Raw genomic sequence first — 15,872 nt, 5'->3', positions numbered from 1 at the left:
CTTAAGAAATTACCTCTTTCTTTTTGGAGGAACTCTCACTTCCACTTAATAATTTCTCCCTGTGTTTTTCTAGTTCCTTCTTCCAGTTCTGAAAAACAATAATAGTGACCATTGGCATAACTTTCAAACAGCAGACATTAACAGGAACCTTTGAAATCTTCCCTCTGTGATAGAGCCAAACAAGTATTATTTTTCAGGCTTTAAAAAGATAATTCAACTAATCCTAAACCTAGAGTACTACTTATTTCATTTGTCATAAACAGATTCATATTTATTTGATGAACACTTGCTAATTTTCTCCTTGATCCTCCAGTTATTTAAACAAAAACGTACCCACAAACACCTTAATTAACTATCTGTATTAGAATATTAAATTTAGAACTGCATGTACATTTTCCACTGTAGCAATGTGAGTAATCGGCTTGTTTAAAAAAACAAGTGCCAGCAAACACAAATGTCTCTTGAGTCAAAGCTGGTGGGTAAGGATTTGGACAGTAATGAAAACATTTCAGCTCAGGTAGAGGTTCACACATTATTTCCTCTGTTAAGTCAAGTGTAGTGCACAAACATGGGGCTCCTTGCACTCTTCCCCCAAATCCTGTGTGTGTTCTTTGTGCCACCTTTATGGCCAGGTAAAAATGGCTAGAACCCTATTAGCTACGGGAAAAGTCACAAAATTGAAAGGGGGAAATGGGAGATACTAGAGACCCAAACATCTGGTTAGCACAGCCAAAGTTTCATTCACCTCTGGACTGTATTGTTTAAGCAACTGATTGATAGCACCCAGCGCCTTCCAACAGAATTACATCTCTCACTCAAACTCCCAACATGCTTTAACATGTCTGAACCCTGAATGATGTTTCTCCCAGACATATTATAATGAGTGATTTGCAATGGAGATGTGAACACAGCCTCTGGGATGGGTGGGAGAATGAGACCCCAGTGGGAAGGTGGAATGGGGGGGGGCACACAGAGCCCTTGTAGGGAAGAGATGGGTAACCTCATATGGAGGAATAGGGGTTAAGCAGAGCTTCGTATATGTGTAAAAGAATGGGACACTAGTAGGATGAAAAGGTGGAAGGGTGAGCACACAGAATCCAGAGTGAAGAGGGAAGACTGGACAATTTTGTGTGGCTGAATTGGGGGGTGGTGGTGGTGAGTGAAACGAACTTTTGGCAATGTGGCGGCAGTATGCAGATTCTTATAGAAGAAGGATTAGGGGACTGCCAAGAACTGAGATGGGGGAGATTGTGTGGGACATTCAAGGAATGCCTGAAATAAGAGGGGTTAGGATGGTGGTACACAGGAAACGTGGAATGGAATGGGGAGATGCAATAAGCTGTGGGACATGCAATAAGCTCAGCCTACTAAAGCTAAGAAGAGTGTGGTCTTCTAGTGAACTACAAGCGTTCAAATCCTCTTTAGGTGCCACCTTTTCATAACTAGATTGGACAGTATTTATCAGATATATACTGTTGAGAACAACACTGTATTAGAAAGGGAAGTAAAAGATTGCTTCTGCTCTGTAACTGCTGTAATTGTAATTTAAATATTCAAATAAAGTTAACTCATGAAGAATCACACAGACAGCAACACAATCCTGCTAATGACATCAAAATACAAAAGATCATTCTATTTTTTTCTCAATCATCCACCAAGATAAAATGAATCAAATCACAAACCTCATTCATCTTTTCTTCAAACTCAGCCCAAGCCCTTGATCCTTTCTTTTTCTTTTCTAGTTGTTCTTTCACTTCTTCCCTTTATATCAAAATACATAAATTTTTACATATATACCTATACATCTAAAAAATCCAACACATCATCATAATTTATTTTTAAAAATTTCCAGTGAAATGCCCAGACAGTAATGCAAGTTGTTTCTTCAGTTTATCTTTGGCTGAATTTCCCATCACAGGAGAAAGAAAGAGCTATATTTGTGTTATGCTACAATTTACAGTGCATCATAAAGGTTAGGGCTTCCAAACAAATCCCCGTGCATGATCGTGCTTGAATTTGTTGTTCTAAAAGATAAATAGATTGAACACAAGATAATTTTAGTCACTCATCTTAAAAGCTAGTATAATTCTTAATAAGACAATTCTGAAAGGCAGAATTCAATTATAAAAATGTACTCAACATTTCCTTCCATGTGTGACACTCTTAACAAAATTACAAAATAAATAAATAAATAAAAATTACCCCCACAATTCAGGTAATGACACCAATGATAAAGAATATTCTGAGGCCCGCTGTATAGTACAAAGTCACGATGATTTAAATCAGCTTGCATAGGCTTATATTACATGTGTCAACTCTCAAATTTGTCTCAGGTCAATGTAAATACTCTGTTATGGTGAGGCAATGCCCCAAATGGCACTGATCCATGGCTGAACTTCTGAGGTCAACACAGCGCAAGTGTACATGCAGCATGACCTACGTCAACCACAATAGTTCACAATGCCTGTCAGTGAGTATTCTAATCACAGTTGTGAATTCCTCCACCCAGAGGCCAAAGAACCCAGAAGCCATCCTCCTTTCTTTTTAAAATTCCTACATATTCATGACGGCCTACCTTGGCATGGACAACTAACAGCTGTCCATTGTGCACAACTGCCCACCCAAACTGCTGCCTCCCATGTACTAGAACATGGTTTCCCAAACTGGGGGGGCATGCCCCCTGGGGAAGTGAAGGAATTCCAGGGTGGGGTGCGAGGCAACCCAGCTCACCCACCCAGTCATTCCCCACACCCAAACAAAAAGCCGGCCTTTGCTTCCACCTCTCAGCCCCTGCCATTTCACATGGGTGACCCAGGGCAGCTGCTATAAAAAGCAGGCAGCCAGTGAAGGCCCACATGGAGCTGGCTGCCTCCAGCAAAGGTGAGTGAGTGTGGGCTGGGGGGAGGGAGGAGGAGGATGAAGTTAGATGAGGGGCTGGTGGTGCCTGGCTCTGGGGGAAGGGAGGGGAGGGGCTCAGGCAGGTGGCTCACAGGCAGCTGGGGTGCTGGCCCATGGTAAAAAGAGGTTGGGGGGGGCATTAGGGTTTCTCAAAAATCAAAAGGTGGGGTGTGATGCCGAAAAGTTTGAGAACCACTGTACTAGAAGCACAGCTGCCTGCACCAGTCAGACGGTACGGGCTCTCCTAGGTCTTTCAGGAAAACAGTCTGCGCAGGCTCAACTAGACCAATTGTTGAAAGGTGCTCAGGGATGAAAAGATGAATAAATATACAGGGCATGACAAGGATTAGCAGAAGCTCTGCACGAAAGCAAAGGAATCGCGCTGCACATACCACCATGCCAAGGAACCCACCAACTGATCACATGATGAACTGCTAACCTGCCACTTTGACAACAAACTCCACGCCATATTGGAAGACACCCCATCAGCACCACACAGACCACCATGGGCAACTGGGAAGAATGCAAAACACAGACTTCTTCTGTGAAAAGTAAGTAGGATGATGAAGGTGAGGAGCAGGTTTTGGTGGGACAGTCCCATATTTGGGGTGCCAGGTAACCAGGGCGCACTGATTTATTTTGTCAAAGAGGCTAATTGCCCCGTATTTTCAGGCAGCTGCCGCCCGCTTCCCCTGGCTGGGGGAGCCAGGAGCTGGACCACGTGGTGGCACAGCGGCTCCCCAGCTTCCCCCGGCTCCCCCGCCACAATGGGGTTGCCCCCCAGCTTTCCTCGGCTGGGGGAGCTGGAGCCGGAGCTGGACTTGCGCAGCAGCGCGTCTGCCCCCCAGCTTCCCTCGGCTGGGGGAGTCAGGCAGCTGTCCCTCTGACAGCTTCTCCCGGCTGGGGGAGCTGGAAGCTGGAGTGGCAGAATGGTGGCGCCCCCACCTGGCAGAAAGCCAGGAATTTCACTGGCAGGGTGACAGCCCCCACAGGGCAGCCACCGCCTGACTCCCAGATAGGGTGACCATCTGTCCTGTTTTGGTCAGGACAGCATCATTCCCCTTGTCCTTTATTTGGGCGGGGGATATATGCTTACCCTAGTGAGGAGGGTAAATGTGCAGAGGAGCATTTCAGCTACACCGTGAGGCAGGATCTTTTTGATAGTCTACAGAAAGTAACCTCAGACAAGACTGCATATGCATTTTTCCTTCCAATGTTCAAATGTAAAGAACGTGCCCAGTGCTCCTGACCAAACTAGCACGACATAGGAATCACACTGGGGGATGCAGACATCAAGGTGTGTCGTGGGTATTGAGAGAAGTTCCCCACCCTGGCTTTACACCAACAGTCATAATAATCAGGTTACTTCCAGTCCTGAAGAACCAGCCAGTTGCCCACAAATCAACTGTACTCAGATCTCAACCGAAGACAATGTTTGTAGTCAACCCTGTAACAAACTAACTAAAGGTTAGTTATTAACTAGGAAAAATAAATGAGATTTACAAGGCTAAAGTAAATAAACATACATATACTAATAGGTACCATCTTACATTCAAAAAGCAATGGTAACGTCTATAATAAACGAACTTTTGTGTCTTATTGAAGCCAAACAGACTGGAGAGCTCCTGATTATGCTTAGGAATCTTTGTCCCTCTCAAGTCAGACAGCAAAAACATACCAATATCTCCTTAACATGCATTTTTATTTCTTTCTACCAGCATTCAGGCTATGATGGGACAAGAATTACGTATGTGACCTCCTCAGAGTGAGGGGGATAAGTGCTGGGTGTGGAAGCAATCAACAAAGTCTTTTGTCAAAAATGGCCTGCCTGATGTCCGTACAGCTTCATTTTTTGTGAATCTTGTGGAAAACTACCATTTCACACTTAATAATGCTCCTCCCTACTGAGGGGAATTTATAACCTTAGTAAACATTTTTATAGCTACACAGCAAACATTTCAACCAATGGTCCATAATCCCAGAGGTCTGGGGCCCCATGGGGTGCTGTGACCAGGTTTCAGAGGGTCCTCCATGCAGACATACTCAATGGGGCCCCAGGTAGAATGCTGAAGCGCCACAGCATGGGGCTGAAGCTCAGGACCCTGAGCGCCCCCACCCTCTGTCTGACACTGAAGCCTGAGCAATGCTGCTTCACAAGGATGCCTGTGGCATGGGTCTCTGGGGCAACTGCCTTGCTTGCTCGCTACCTAACAGCAGCCCTGCCTTTTATATACAGAAAGCCAGTTATTCTGGCAAAGGTAGCCCATGGAGTTTTTATAGCATACTGCAGGGCCTTGGAAAGAAAAAGATTGACAATCCCTGATTTATAAACTCTCTTGTATGCAGCATCCTATAAGCATTTCACAAAGTCTAAACATGTTGTTATAATGCTAACATTTATTTTAACTATCAATACACTGGTGAGCCAGGCTAGGTTCCAGCTATGTGTAAGCCAATGTTCAATAAGGTCTAAGGGCCTTGACAGGAGCTGGCATCACAACAGATATCAACTTTTCATTGTTTTATCCATTGGAGACAGGCAATGGTAAACCAAACAAAGGTAGAGTTATCACCCTCTTTTCGCTCCCTGTAGGGATGGCAGGGAACAGGCATGCAGAGCGGTTTGTTTATGTACCTACGGATATCTCTCATAACCTCCTGAGAGATCTCATGAAGGCCCTCTGCACTCCTTTCTTCAAGGTATCTACAGACAGCAGCCTTATTTCTTCACCTGTGGTAGGACAGTTCCATGCCACTCTATTATGACTTTGGCAGGCACCATTAGAATAAACAAGCTATTGTTCATAGGCAATATCAGCTAAAGTCACCACTGACTGTGGAAAATCGCATCCGGTACTGTAAATACAGGACAAAATTTTATTATTTTGTGCAACCAAAAAAATTCCCTCCTCCTTCCCCCGACACTTCCCCATACTCACCATGGCTGAGTATGTCTGAGACTGCAGGGCTGTGCTGTACAGAGGCAGTCTAAAGCTCATCTGTCAACAAGCCTGTCTCATTTAAAACTTTTATAGAAATAAAGGGAGTTCTGAAACTTATTTTTTGTTTTGTCTTGTGACAGCAAATCCAACAATACATAAGTCTGTTTTATCTGAGGCTACCACCTCCACAGCCTTGAGTGGTTCTCTGCAAAATGTCTGACGACCATGAGGAGGATAGAAAGCAGACCAGAAAGCGAATATAAGTTGTGAGATCCTGCAAGTCAGTACTGCACTGGACAAAACTATTAAGCAAGAAAGAACAGACCGGAGAAAGCCTTAGGAGTCCTCACAGGAAAAGAAACATATGCAGTCAGGTAGCAAAAACAAATGCTGTAGACTCTGTAATCTCACTCTTTTTGCAGTCAACAAAGAACTCAAAATTAACAACTCATTACACCTTCCAGTATTCCCTGTGGCATCCGTGGATGCATTCCTACCGCTCCATAGCTGATGACAACAGTAAGGATACGCATAGACTCATACATACTGACGTGTGAGAGTCACAGATGATGTACGTAAAGCGAAAGTGGACTGAAATGAACAGGTTTTCTACCTTTCTAATTTTAAAATTGGATTCCATTAATACATTTTAGAAGTTTGTGCTGTACACTTTTAATTGCACTGTTATGTAATAAATTCCCATTTTTTTAAAATAAATTTCTATTTATTATGCCATTACCTACAGCACAGAATGTTCAGAATAGCAATCACAGGTAAGTCTACGTGACAGAACTCCTAGGTTTAGTGAAAAACAGTAAAATTATAAATGTTCAAACACCATATAATTAATAAATTCATTAAAAGAAAGTGCAATATTCATAAATGTACACTACATACTAACAATTCTTACTAACCCCCAAAGCTTTGGGACCAGGAAGAGTGCAGTCCATACCACCACATCAAAGTTCTTTACTCAAAGGCACTCAGCCGTGCAGAGCTCTAGATGGAGTTTATGGCCCTTGTGTTTGGCTGTTCAAACTCAGTACACAGGCACTCCACCTCCTCTTTACATCCTGCAACAATTATTTCCCCTCTGCCTCACAGATATTAGGTGGAACACAACAGACTGCTATAACCATTTGAATTTTCTCTCACTGCGATTATATCTCATAAGTAAATGCTGAATGCTGGCAACATACTAACAACACATTTCACTGTCACTCTGCACCTGCTGAGCTGGTAGCTGAATCTTTTCCTGATGCTGTAGAGTAAGACAGCATACGGTTTCATGAGCCAAGGAAGCGAGGGGTAAGCAGGGCCCTACAGAATTATGTCAAGAATGGTAATCTGCTGGTTGAGAAAGTGTCCTCCTGCTGGCAGTTTTCTGCAGTCCTGTTTTCTCAAATATGTGAGCATCACACAGCTTCCATACTAATATTGCTAAAGCATCCTTGGTGATCCACCTACACTTGCATAATTAAAGAAAAGTAGCCCTTTCTATTTATGCTCTCTTGTGGCAAAATTGGGAGACAGGTGCCATCTATGCCTCACCACTGTTCAAGACTCATTTTTGCAAATCTATCCACTATGTCCTGCATGTTGCCAAGGATATGGATGGCATTGTCAGATGGAGAAAACTGCATGGTGGAAACTTGACCCTTTGCTCCCAGTCATTTCTATGTGACTAATTTTGGTCCCACAATGCACTGCAAAAGTTTCCTAAAAAGCAGGACACTAGACAGTAGCACATTGAAATAGCTACACTACACTGTGCATCGACACAAGCAGGAGTAGTCAATATTTGCAAGCTGGGTGCAAGCAGCCAAGCAGGTACATGCACACACAAAATAAATTAACTGAGGTGATTTTCCACCAAAGTATCTTGGGTTAACCAAAATCTGTAGTGTTGACATGGCCTGAGAAAATGCTACTAAAAATGCCTAAGTACCAACTTCATATATCCTTTTTCAGAAAGGGTTCATCTCACACTAAAACAGATAAAAAATTAAGACATATTTTGAAAAAATGCCTCACACAGACATTAAGAATCCCTTTGTAAAAAATCACAGAGTATGTTCAGAAGGAGGGCTCTTATCAAGATAGTATCTTTTGTCAAATAAATGATTTTGTAAGCTTACCATGTTGGCCTTGGCCTGTTCAGATAGTCCTGTATTGTTGGTCCTGCAGATTGAGAAGGACCTCGTGATCTGGCCATGGCTATGGGATTCATATAAGCCTTGGAGATGACAAAGCAAAGTGAGAAATCAATTTAATTTTTTTCCGCAGAAACAAATAAAAACCCACACATACAATTTTCCTTACTTACTGAAAACAATTCTGACTGTTTCTTAAAGATGGAAGGCATTTCGCCAGAGTATGGTGATGATTCAAGCTAACAGGCAGACAACACAACGATTTTTATTCAAAATTACATAACCTACTTATCTGCATGAGGAATAAGGGTCTATCCAGTGGCCCAGTGATACTCAGTACTTCCTTTGTAATGTGCTCTGAGATTTCTCAATGTGATACTCTATTATAAAGCATTATTAAAGTGACATATACCCCTAGTCTAGTGGTGTGCAAAGGGGGGAGAGGGGGTGCAGCATGATCAGGTCCCCCCTGGCTTCCACTGCTTCCCCAGCCCTCTCCTTCCTCCCCAGCAGCCTTTGCTGCCATCATCAAAGCGCACACGTGCACACACACCCGCCCGCTCCCCCCCGAGCCAGTCAGTGTTCTGAGGCCCTGAGTCAAGCAGTAGGGCCACACTGCTGAGTTCCCAGCTTGGAGAAGTGGCCACATTGGTCCCTGCAGCCCGTGCATGCTGGCTCCTGGTAGTCCCCTGAGATCCTACCAAGGACTTGCCACAGGGCTGCCTTCGGCCTGGTGACACTGCTGCTCTGCAACACAATGCAGCTGAGAGTCCCCTTGGGTTCCCCACATACGTTCCTGGGGTCCTCCCCCAAGGATCCCTCCCTCTTTGGGACACCCCCTGGAGCTCCCCAGTATCCCCTTCCCAAGCATTCCACCTCCCTTCCTGAATGCCCCCCCATCCTGCGGTCTTCTCACAGGCTGGGGGGGGGGGGCGGGGAAGCTAATTGCAGGGCTGAAAAGTGGGGCCCAACGTAAAAAGTTTGCTCACCCCTGCTCTAGTCTCATACTGTTTGGCACAACAAAGGTAACACACTGAAGACTTCCAACTTGTCAAAAACAAACTGATGATGGCACAGAAACAGAAGAGCACAAATTAATGATAATACCACCACATAATAAAACTACTAGATATGGGATTTGTTTTAATACTAAAAATCTGATGCATGTAAACAAACACAATTCTGGTGAATTAGGGGCATTTAAGTACTAAATTGAAAGTTTTATAGGTTAAAACATATGTTAACATGAGGTCAGTTATAACGGATTTATTAATTAGCTTTGTCCTCTATTCTCCTTTCGTAGTCTGTGTGTTCTCTTTGTACGCACTTCAAAATGTGGTAAATTTTATAAATCCAAATATTAAAAAAAAAAAAAAATCTATAGCCTACCAAAACAAGGAACTGAATCCCTGACAATTTTTAAAATTTTGGTGCATGAATATATAGGAATCATAAGGCTACACTGACGCTTATGTGCATATATCTTCCTTTACCTAACCAGATCTGTGTATACAAATACATATTATGTAAATTATATGTAAAAACATTAAATTTGAAAAGAGAACCCAGAAGTTAAAACACACCAGAACTAACACTGTCCATGCAACCCTAATTCATGTAACTTATGCATTTATGATAATCTATAAATTACATGAGCACATATTTCTTCCACATGAACCTTGCTTCATTCAGCGCACATGATGGACAGTGTTCACTTAGTGAGAGACTATTTAAGATTTTATTTTTTCCTCATGTTCTGAGCACACAATTATCAGTTTCCTCATGGGCTTTTCCATGGGACTCATAGCTATAGTATCCAACTGCTGTACAAACATTTTTTTTCACAACACTTTTGTGAGGTAAGGGGATACTACTGCCCCCATTTTACAGATGGAGCACTGAGGCTGAAGACAAAAGTATCCATCCACTAATTCTGGGTGCTCAATTTGAGAAACCTAGGACCTGATTTTTCAGAGTATTCAGAATTATACGCCACTTTATATAGTACAATTTCCATTGACTTTGTCAAGCTTTGATAGCTCACACTTCTACAGATTGCTCCAAATGGTCTCAGTCAGACACCCTGAAACTAAGAACACAGATAGTGACTACCTGTGAGATGTTCGGTTTAAGTGAGTTGTCTAGCACCACATATGAACTTTGTGGCAAGTGTAGGGATTGTTGCCATTCTTTTTCTTCTATTAATCATCTGCCTCAATAACCGCATGTCCTCCAAATATAACAACAAACCAAACAGGAGTCCTACAGATAACAGGTCCCTTCGCTATATAATCCTGATTCATCCCCAGATTAGGTCCATCCTATGCATTAAATGAGGCAAGAATCCTGTGCAAAAAATAGTATATGTGATAAAAACTGGTGATGCATATGAAAAAGTAGCCAAATTAAGGTTACATAAGGCATTTTCTAACTTTTGGGTGCTTAACTTTGATTTTTAAACCTTTTTTTTAGTCTAATTTCCCAGATTCTTTTTAAACAGCATAAAAACAAAACTTAGATGTGCTATTATGTATAAAGTTCTCACGCTTTACGTGGACCAGTACTAGAAGATGACACACTGACACAGCACAGACATTTGCTAACTGCAGTGGTATGGTGAGGCTCAGGAATCAGGTTTCAGTTTAGTTCTGGAGGAGAATGTTCTCCAATGCAGGAGTTCTCAACCTTTATTCCTCCTGAGGTTTGTGGAAAATGTTATAAAACTCCATGGCCCACCTGTGCTATAGTAACTGATTGTATGCATTTAAAAGCCAGGTACAGCATTATGGGTAATCAGCAGGGCAACTGTCCAGTGCCAAAAACCACAGGAGGCCCCATCTAGCAGGGCTCAGGCATCAGCTTTCTGCCGTGGGTCCCAGTGAGTCAAATGCCAGCCCTGCTTGGCAGAGCCTCTGAAAGCTACTTGTGACAACCCCCGCCCCACAAGGGAATCACACACCCCAAATAGAGGAACCTCTGCTCTAGCAGGCAAGGACTCTTCTGCACCTTTCCCCTAAGCTTGGTGCCTTCTGCCCTTTCCCTCCAGATGTGTGTGTCTCTCACATTTTGAGACTCTTCCTGGTCTCAATATGAACAAGAGTACTGATTTCTGTAACTTCATTTCTAGAACTCTTGTTATGCATGGTGCTTTATGCACACACAAAAGAGAAAAGACCCTTTTCTTAGGCCCTGTCCACACTAAAAAGGTTTGTTTGCATAGCTATACCAGGAAATAATTCTAGTGTAGATGTAACTTATACTGGCAAAAATTCTTTTTTCTAATACAATTTATACTAGTTCCCTGAGGGGGAACACTGTGTGTGTGTGTATTATATATAATATACAGACTCTTGATTTCAAAAGAGCAGACTTCGACTCCCTGAGGGTACTGATGGGCAGAATCCCCTGGGAAATGAAGATGAAGGGGAAAGGAGTTCAGGAGAACTGACAATATTTTAAACAAGTCTTGCTGAAGGCACAGGAACAATCAATCACACTGCATAGTAAGAAACGCAAATATGGTAGGCAACTAGCTTGGCTTAACCGGAAAATCCTTGGTCAGCTTAAACTCAAAAAGAATGTGTATAAGAAGTGGAAACTTGGACAGATGAATGAGGAGGAGTATAAATATACAGCTAGAAAATACTGGGCAGTAATCAGGACAGTAAAGGCACAACTGGAACTGCAGCTGGCAAGGGATGTGAAGGGTAACAAGAAGGGTTTCTACAGGCATGTTAACAATAAGAGGGTTATCAGGGAAAATGCAGGGCCATTACTGGATGAGGGTAGTAACCTAGTGACAAATGATGTAAGAAAAGCTGAAGTACGCACTGCTTTTTTTGCCTCCGTTTTCATGGGCAAGGACAGCTCCCACACTAAGGTGCTAGGCAATGCAGTATGGGAAGGTGGATTGCAGCCCTTGGTGGGAGAGGAACGAGTTAAGAGCTACTTAGAAAAACTAAATGCACACAAACCCATGGGTCTGGATTTAATGCTTGCAAGGGTACTGAGGGAATTGGCAAATGTCACTGCCGAGCCTTTGGCCATTATCTCTGAAGACTCTTGGAGATTGGGAGAGATTCCAGATGATGGAAAAAAAGGCAAATGGAGTGCCCATCTTTGAAAAAAAGGAAAGAGGGACAATCCAGGGACCCATAGACCAGTCAGCCTTACCTCAGTCCCTGGGAAAATAAAGGAAGAGATCCTCAAGGAATCCATTTTGGAGCACTTGAAAGAGGGGAAAGTGATAAAAAGTAGTCAGCATGGATTTACCAAGGGCAAGTTATGCCTGACAAATGTTATTAGTTTCTATGATGGGGTAGCTGAACCTCTGGACACGGGGAAGTCAGTGGATGTGATATACCTTGACTTCTGTAAAGCGTTTGATAGTCTCCCACAACATTCTTGCCCATAAGTTAAGGAAGTACGGATTGGATACAGGGACTATAAGATGGATAGAAAGATGGCTTGATGGTCCAGCCCAAAGGGTAGTGGTCAATGGCTCAATATCTGTATGGCGGTCAGTTTCAAGTGGAGTGCCCTAAGTCTCAGTTCTTGGGCCGGAGTTGTTAAACATCTTTATTAATGAGGGATGAGGGACTGGACTGCACCTGCAGCAAGTTTGTGGATGACATCAAGATGGGGAAGAGGTAGAGACGATGGAGGGTAGAGATAGGATCCAGAGTGACTTGGATAAATTGGAGGATTGGGCCAAAAGAAATCTGATGTGGTTTAAGAAGAAGTGTAGAGTCCTGCACCCAGGACGGAAGAATCCCAAGCACTGTTACAGGCTGGGGACTGATTGGCAATCAGCAGTACAGCGGAAAGGGACCTAGGTGTTATGGTGGATGAAAGGCTGGATACGAGTAAACAGTGTGCCCCTGTAGCCGAGAAGGTCAATTGCATATTGGGGTGCATTAGGAGGAGTATTTTGAGCAGATCTAGAGAGGTGGTTGTTCCCCCCTATTTGGCACTGGTAAGGCCACATCTGGAGTAGTGCGCCCAGTTTTGGACCCCCCAGCATAGAAAGAATGTGGATGTGCTGAAGCAGGTTCAGTGGAGGGCAACGAAAATGATTAAGGTGCTGGAGCACATGACCTATGAGGAGAGGCTGAGGGATCTGGGCTTATTTAGTTTGCAGAAGAGAAGACTGAGCAGTGATTTAATAGCAGCCTTCAACTTCCTGAAGGGGTGCGCTAAAAGGGATGGAGAGAAACTATTTTCAGTGGTGATTAAGAGCAGAACAAGGGGTAATGGTCTGAAGTTACAGAATGAGAGGACTAGGCTGGATATTAGGAAAAACTACTTCACCAGTAGGGTGGTGAAGCACTTGAATGCATTGCCTAGGGAGGTGGTAGAAACTCCATCCCTAGAGGTTTTTAAGCCCCAGCTTGACATAGTCATGGCTGGAATGACTTATTCGGGGTTGATCCCGCTTGGGGCAGCAGGCTAGACTCAATGACTTACTGAGGTCCCTCCAGCTCTGTGAGTGTATGGTTCTATGATTATATAAGAAGCACCTGTTTGCCAGTAAAACTGCATCTGCACCAAGGGCTTCTGCTGACATGAAAATTGTTTTAGAAAAATCACTCTCCAAGTTGATATTAGTATCAAAAGTTTTGTAAGCTTGGCTTTATAGTCCAATGCCTGAATATCAATTGTTGTTTGCAGGGAGACCGCCATGATCACACCAAGCCCCTCTAAAGTCACTGAAAAGTGCTTTCTGCTGGTAACAGCTTGCAGGATCACAGGCTAAATTGAAATACAGAAAAGAGAGAAGGCTGAAACAAAATAATGTAGTTGGGTTTATTTTTTGTCACATAACTTGGCAGTCGCAAAATTCTAATAAGAAATATCAGCATGTTGTCAAGCATAAAAGTATTAGTAGAGGATAGAGGTGGACAGCTACTTGAAAAGAGGAAATTTTAAGGAAGGACCTGAAGGACAGGAAGGCAGATGACCTAAAATGAAACTGATCTTACAATTAGATCACATGTGAGGAGGTCAACACCTGTTTTGAGGAACAAACAACTGAAGTCAATAGAGTCTCAGGCAGACAAAGATCTGTGTGAACACAATACTTTAGACCAAAACCCCTGCATTTTTGTTTGTTTATTTGTTTTTGGGGTTTTTTTTTTGCATGCCCCATACATCAGCATAGGGACCCACAACAATAAAAAAAATTGTTACAAACTTTTTTTAAATAGAAACAGGCCAAAAACCTAACTTTTTTTTTTCAAATGACAGAGCACAAAACTGACATCAATGGTACAGTTATTAGTGATTTGTGCAAGGTTTGACTGGGAGATGAAAGGTCCCATCATGCATGTAAAAGTAAATTCCTCAGGGTTGTCTGCCTGTCCTATCTGGAAGGAATATGAGGCACAATTTAGAATTTATGATCAGTGGGGGAAGTTCTTTGACTGCTGGGAAAAATGCCAGCCCACGTGAAGGGCACCGAATGCCTTACTCAAGAATTACTTCTACTGCTGGGAAGCGTTATTCTATTGTAATTACCACCCTCATCATCATTACAGGCTCGCACTCTACATAAAGAGAGCCCGGGCTTTGATGTGGCGAGGAGCCGCCATTGCGTGCCCCAGAATGGGACTGATAGTGCCAGTGGGGTTGCCGCCAACCGTGGGATCTTCAGAGCGTAATGTTACGAATATTCTTGGGAGAAAGCAGCACTAAGAGGCTCTCCGGCTCTGGCCCTTTGTGCAGACCCCGCGGGGGGGGGGGTCCCGCACGGCCCCAGGCCCGCCGTCGCTGCGCGGGGGAGGGCGGAGGTCCCCACGCGGCCCCACGCCCAGGGACAGGTCGGAGCACCTGGAGCAGAGCTGGCCTCACCGGGTCCCCCTCCGCGGGGCGGGCCTAGCGCTACACCCGCTTTCCCCGGGACGGGCCGCGGCAGGCCCAGCCTGTGACGCGAGACTCTACAGCGCTTCCTCAACCGGTCTCCCCTGGGCCCCGCCATCCAGGCCCGCGCACTGCGCCACTCACCACCCGGTTATCCCGCTTCCCCATGGCGGCGCCGCACAGAAGCCACGGCTGCACCGCGCGCTCCGGCCGGGAACTGAGCACAACAGGCGCGAGGCCCAGCCCGGCGTCGCTTCCCTCTGCTCAAGCAGCGGGCGCACGGCGCTAGCGGCCCGCTCCAGGCCTAGCTCAGACCCGGCTCCGCCCTGCGGCTGGGCCGGGGCGAGGGGCGTTGGGAGCCCCGGGCCCTCAGCCCGCACAACCCGGCGGCGCGCTAGCTGCCTTTCCAGACGCGCAGGAGTTCGTCCGGTGAGCGGCCATAGTGAGGGAAGCCGCTGAGGGCGAGGAAGCCAGTGCAGAGAAACGAACCTGGAATCCAGTCAAACTTCTGCTGGAAGTGCAGCCGTGTTAAAAGCCCCCACGCAAGCCATATTAGGAGCTGCAGAGAATTTCTGGGTATGGGGGTTTTGTAAATGGGGTGGACCCCCCACACATACATACAGAGCGAGCCCCGACCGAATCCATCCTCTCCAGCTGGCCCCACCCTGCTCCCCCCCACCGAGTTGGAGTTCTGTGTGGGGGTTGGGTCATAGGATGTGTGACACAGACAGACCCAGGTTGCTGGCCCCAGGGATACAAGCACAGGGTTTAAAGCCCTGCACTCTACCACATGAGCTAAAGGCTAGCTGGTTCTCAGCCAAGGCCGTAGAGCAGAGACTTCACTCACCCCAGATGAGGTCTCACTGCCTCTGGGTACTACATGCTTCCCTAGGCTGAGGAAGGGCATCCTGAGCTTCTGAGACCTTCCAGCAGTTCTTCCCAGCCAATGTACTAGTTGGGATGCCAACAGACTTGGTTTGCTGGCCCCCAAAGAGAGAACCTATGAGCATAGGGTCTAAAG

At 44.8% G+C, this 15,872-nt stretch overlaps 1 protein-coding gene across 2 annotated transcripts in view; it reads right to left on the bottom strand.

The window, feature by feature from the left end:
* FAM133B (family with sequence similarity 133 member B) overlaps positions 1 to 15,872 on the bottom strand; it is a 78,632-nt gene extending 62,760 nt beyond the window's left edge. Inside the window, exons 1-4 of one of the 2 annotated variants that reach the window (XM_074984739.1) lie at positions 15,341 to 15,872; positions 7,979 to 8,076; positions 1,683 to 1,761; positions 14 to 88 (exon numbers count right to left, since the gene is read on the bottom strand). In XM_074984739.1, the coding sequence (XP_074840840.1) occupies positions 14 to 88; positions 1,683 to 1,761; positions 7,979 to 8,070 (246 nt within the window). In that variant the 5' untranslated portion in view covers positions 8,071 to 8,076; positions 15,341 to 15,872. The other variant, XM_074984738.1, reaches the window with a different exon arrangement.

The sequence above is a fragment of the Carettochelys insculpta genome, chromosome 2 (assembly GCF_033958435.1).
Source record: "Carettochelys insculpta isolate YL-2023 chromosome 2, ASM3395843v1, whole genome shotgun sequence".
Taxonomy (NCBI): domain Eukaryota; kingdom Metazoa; phylum Chordata; order Testudines; family Carettochelyidae; genus Carettochelys; species Carettochelys insculpta.
Note: the sequence above shows the minus strand (reverse complement) of the source record. Positions and strands in the feature narration are given on the sequence as shown.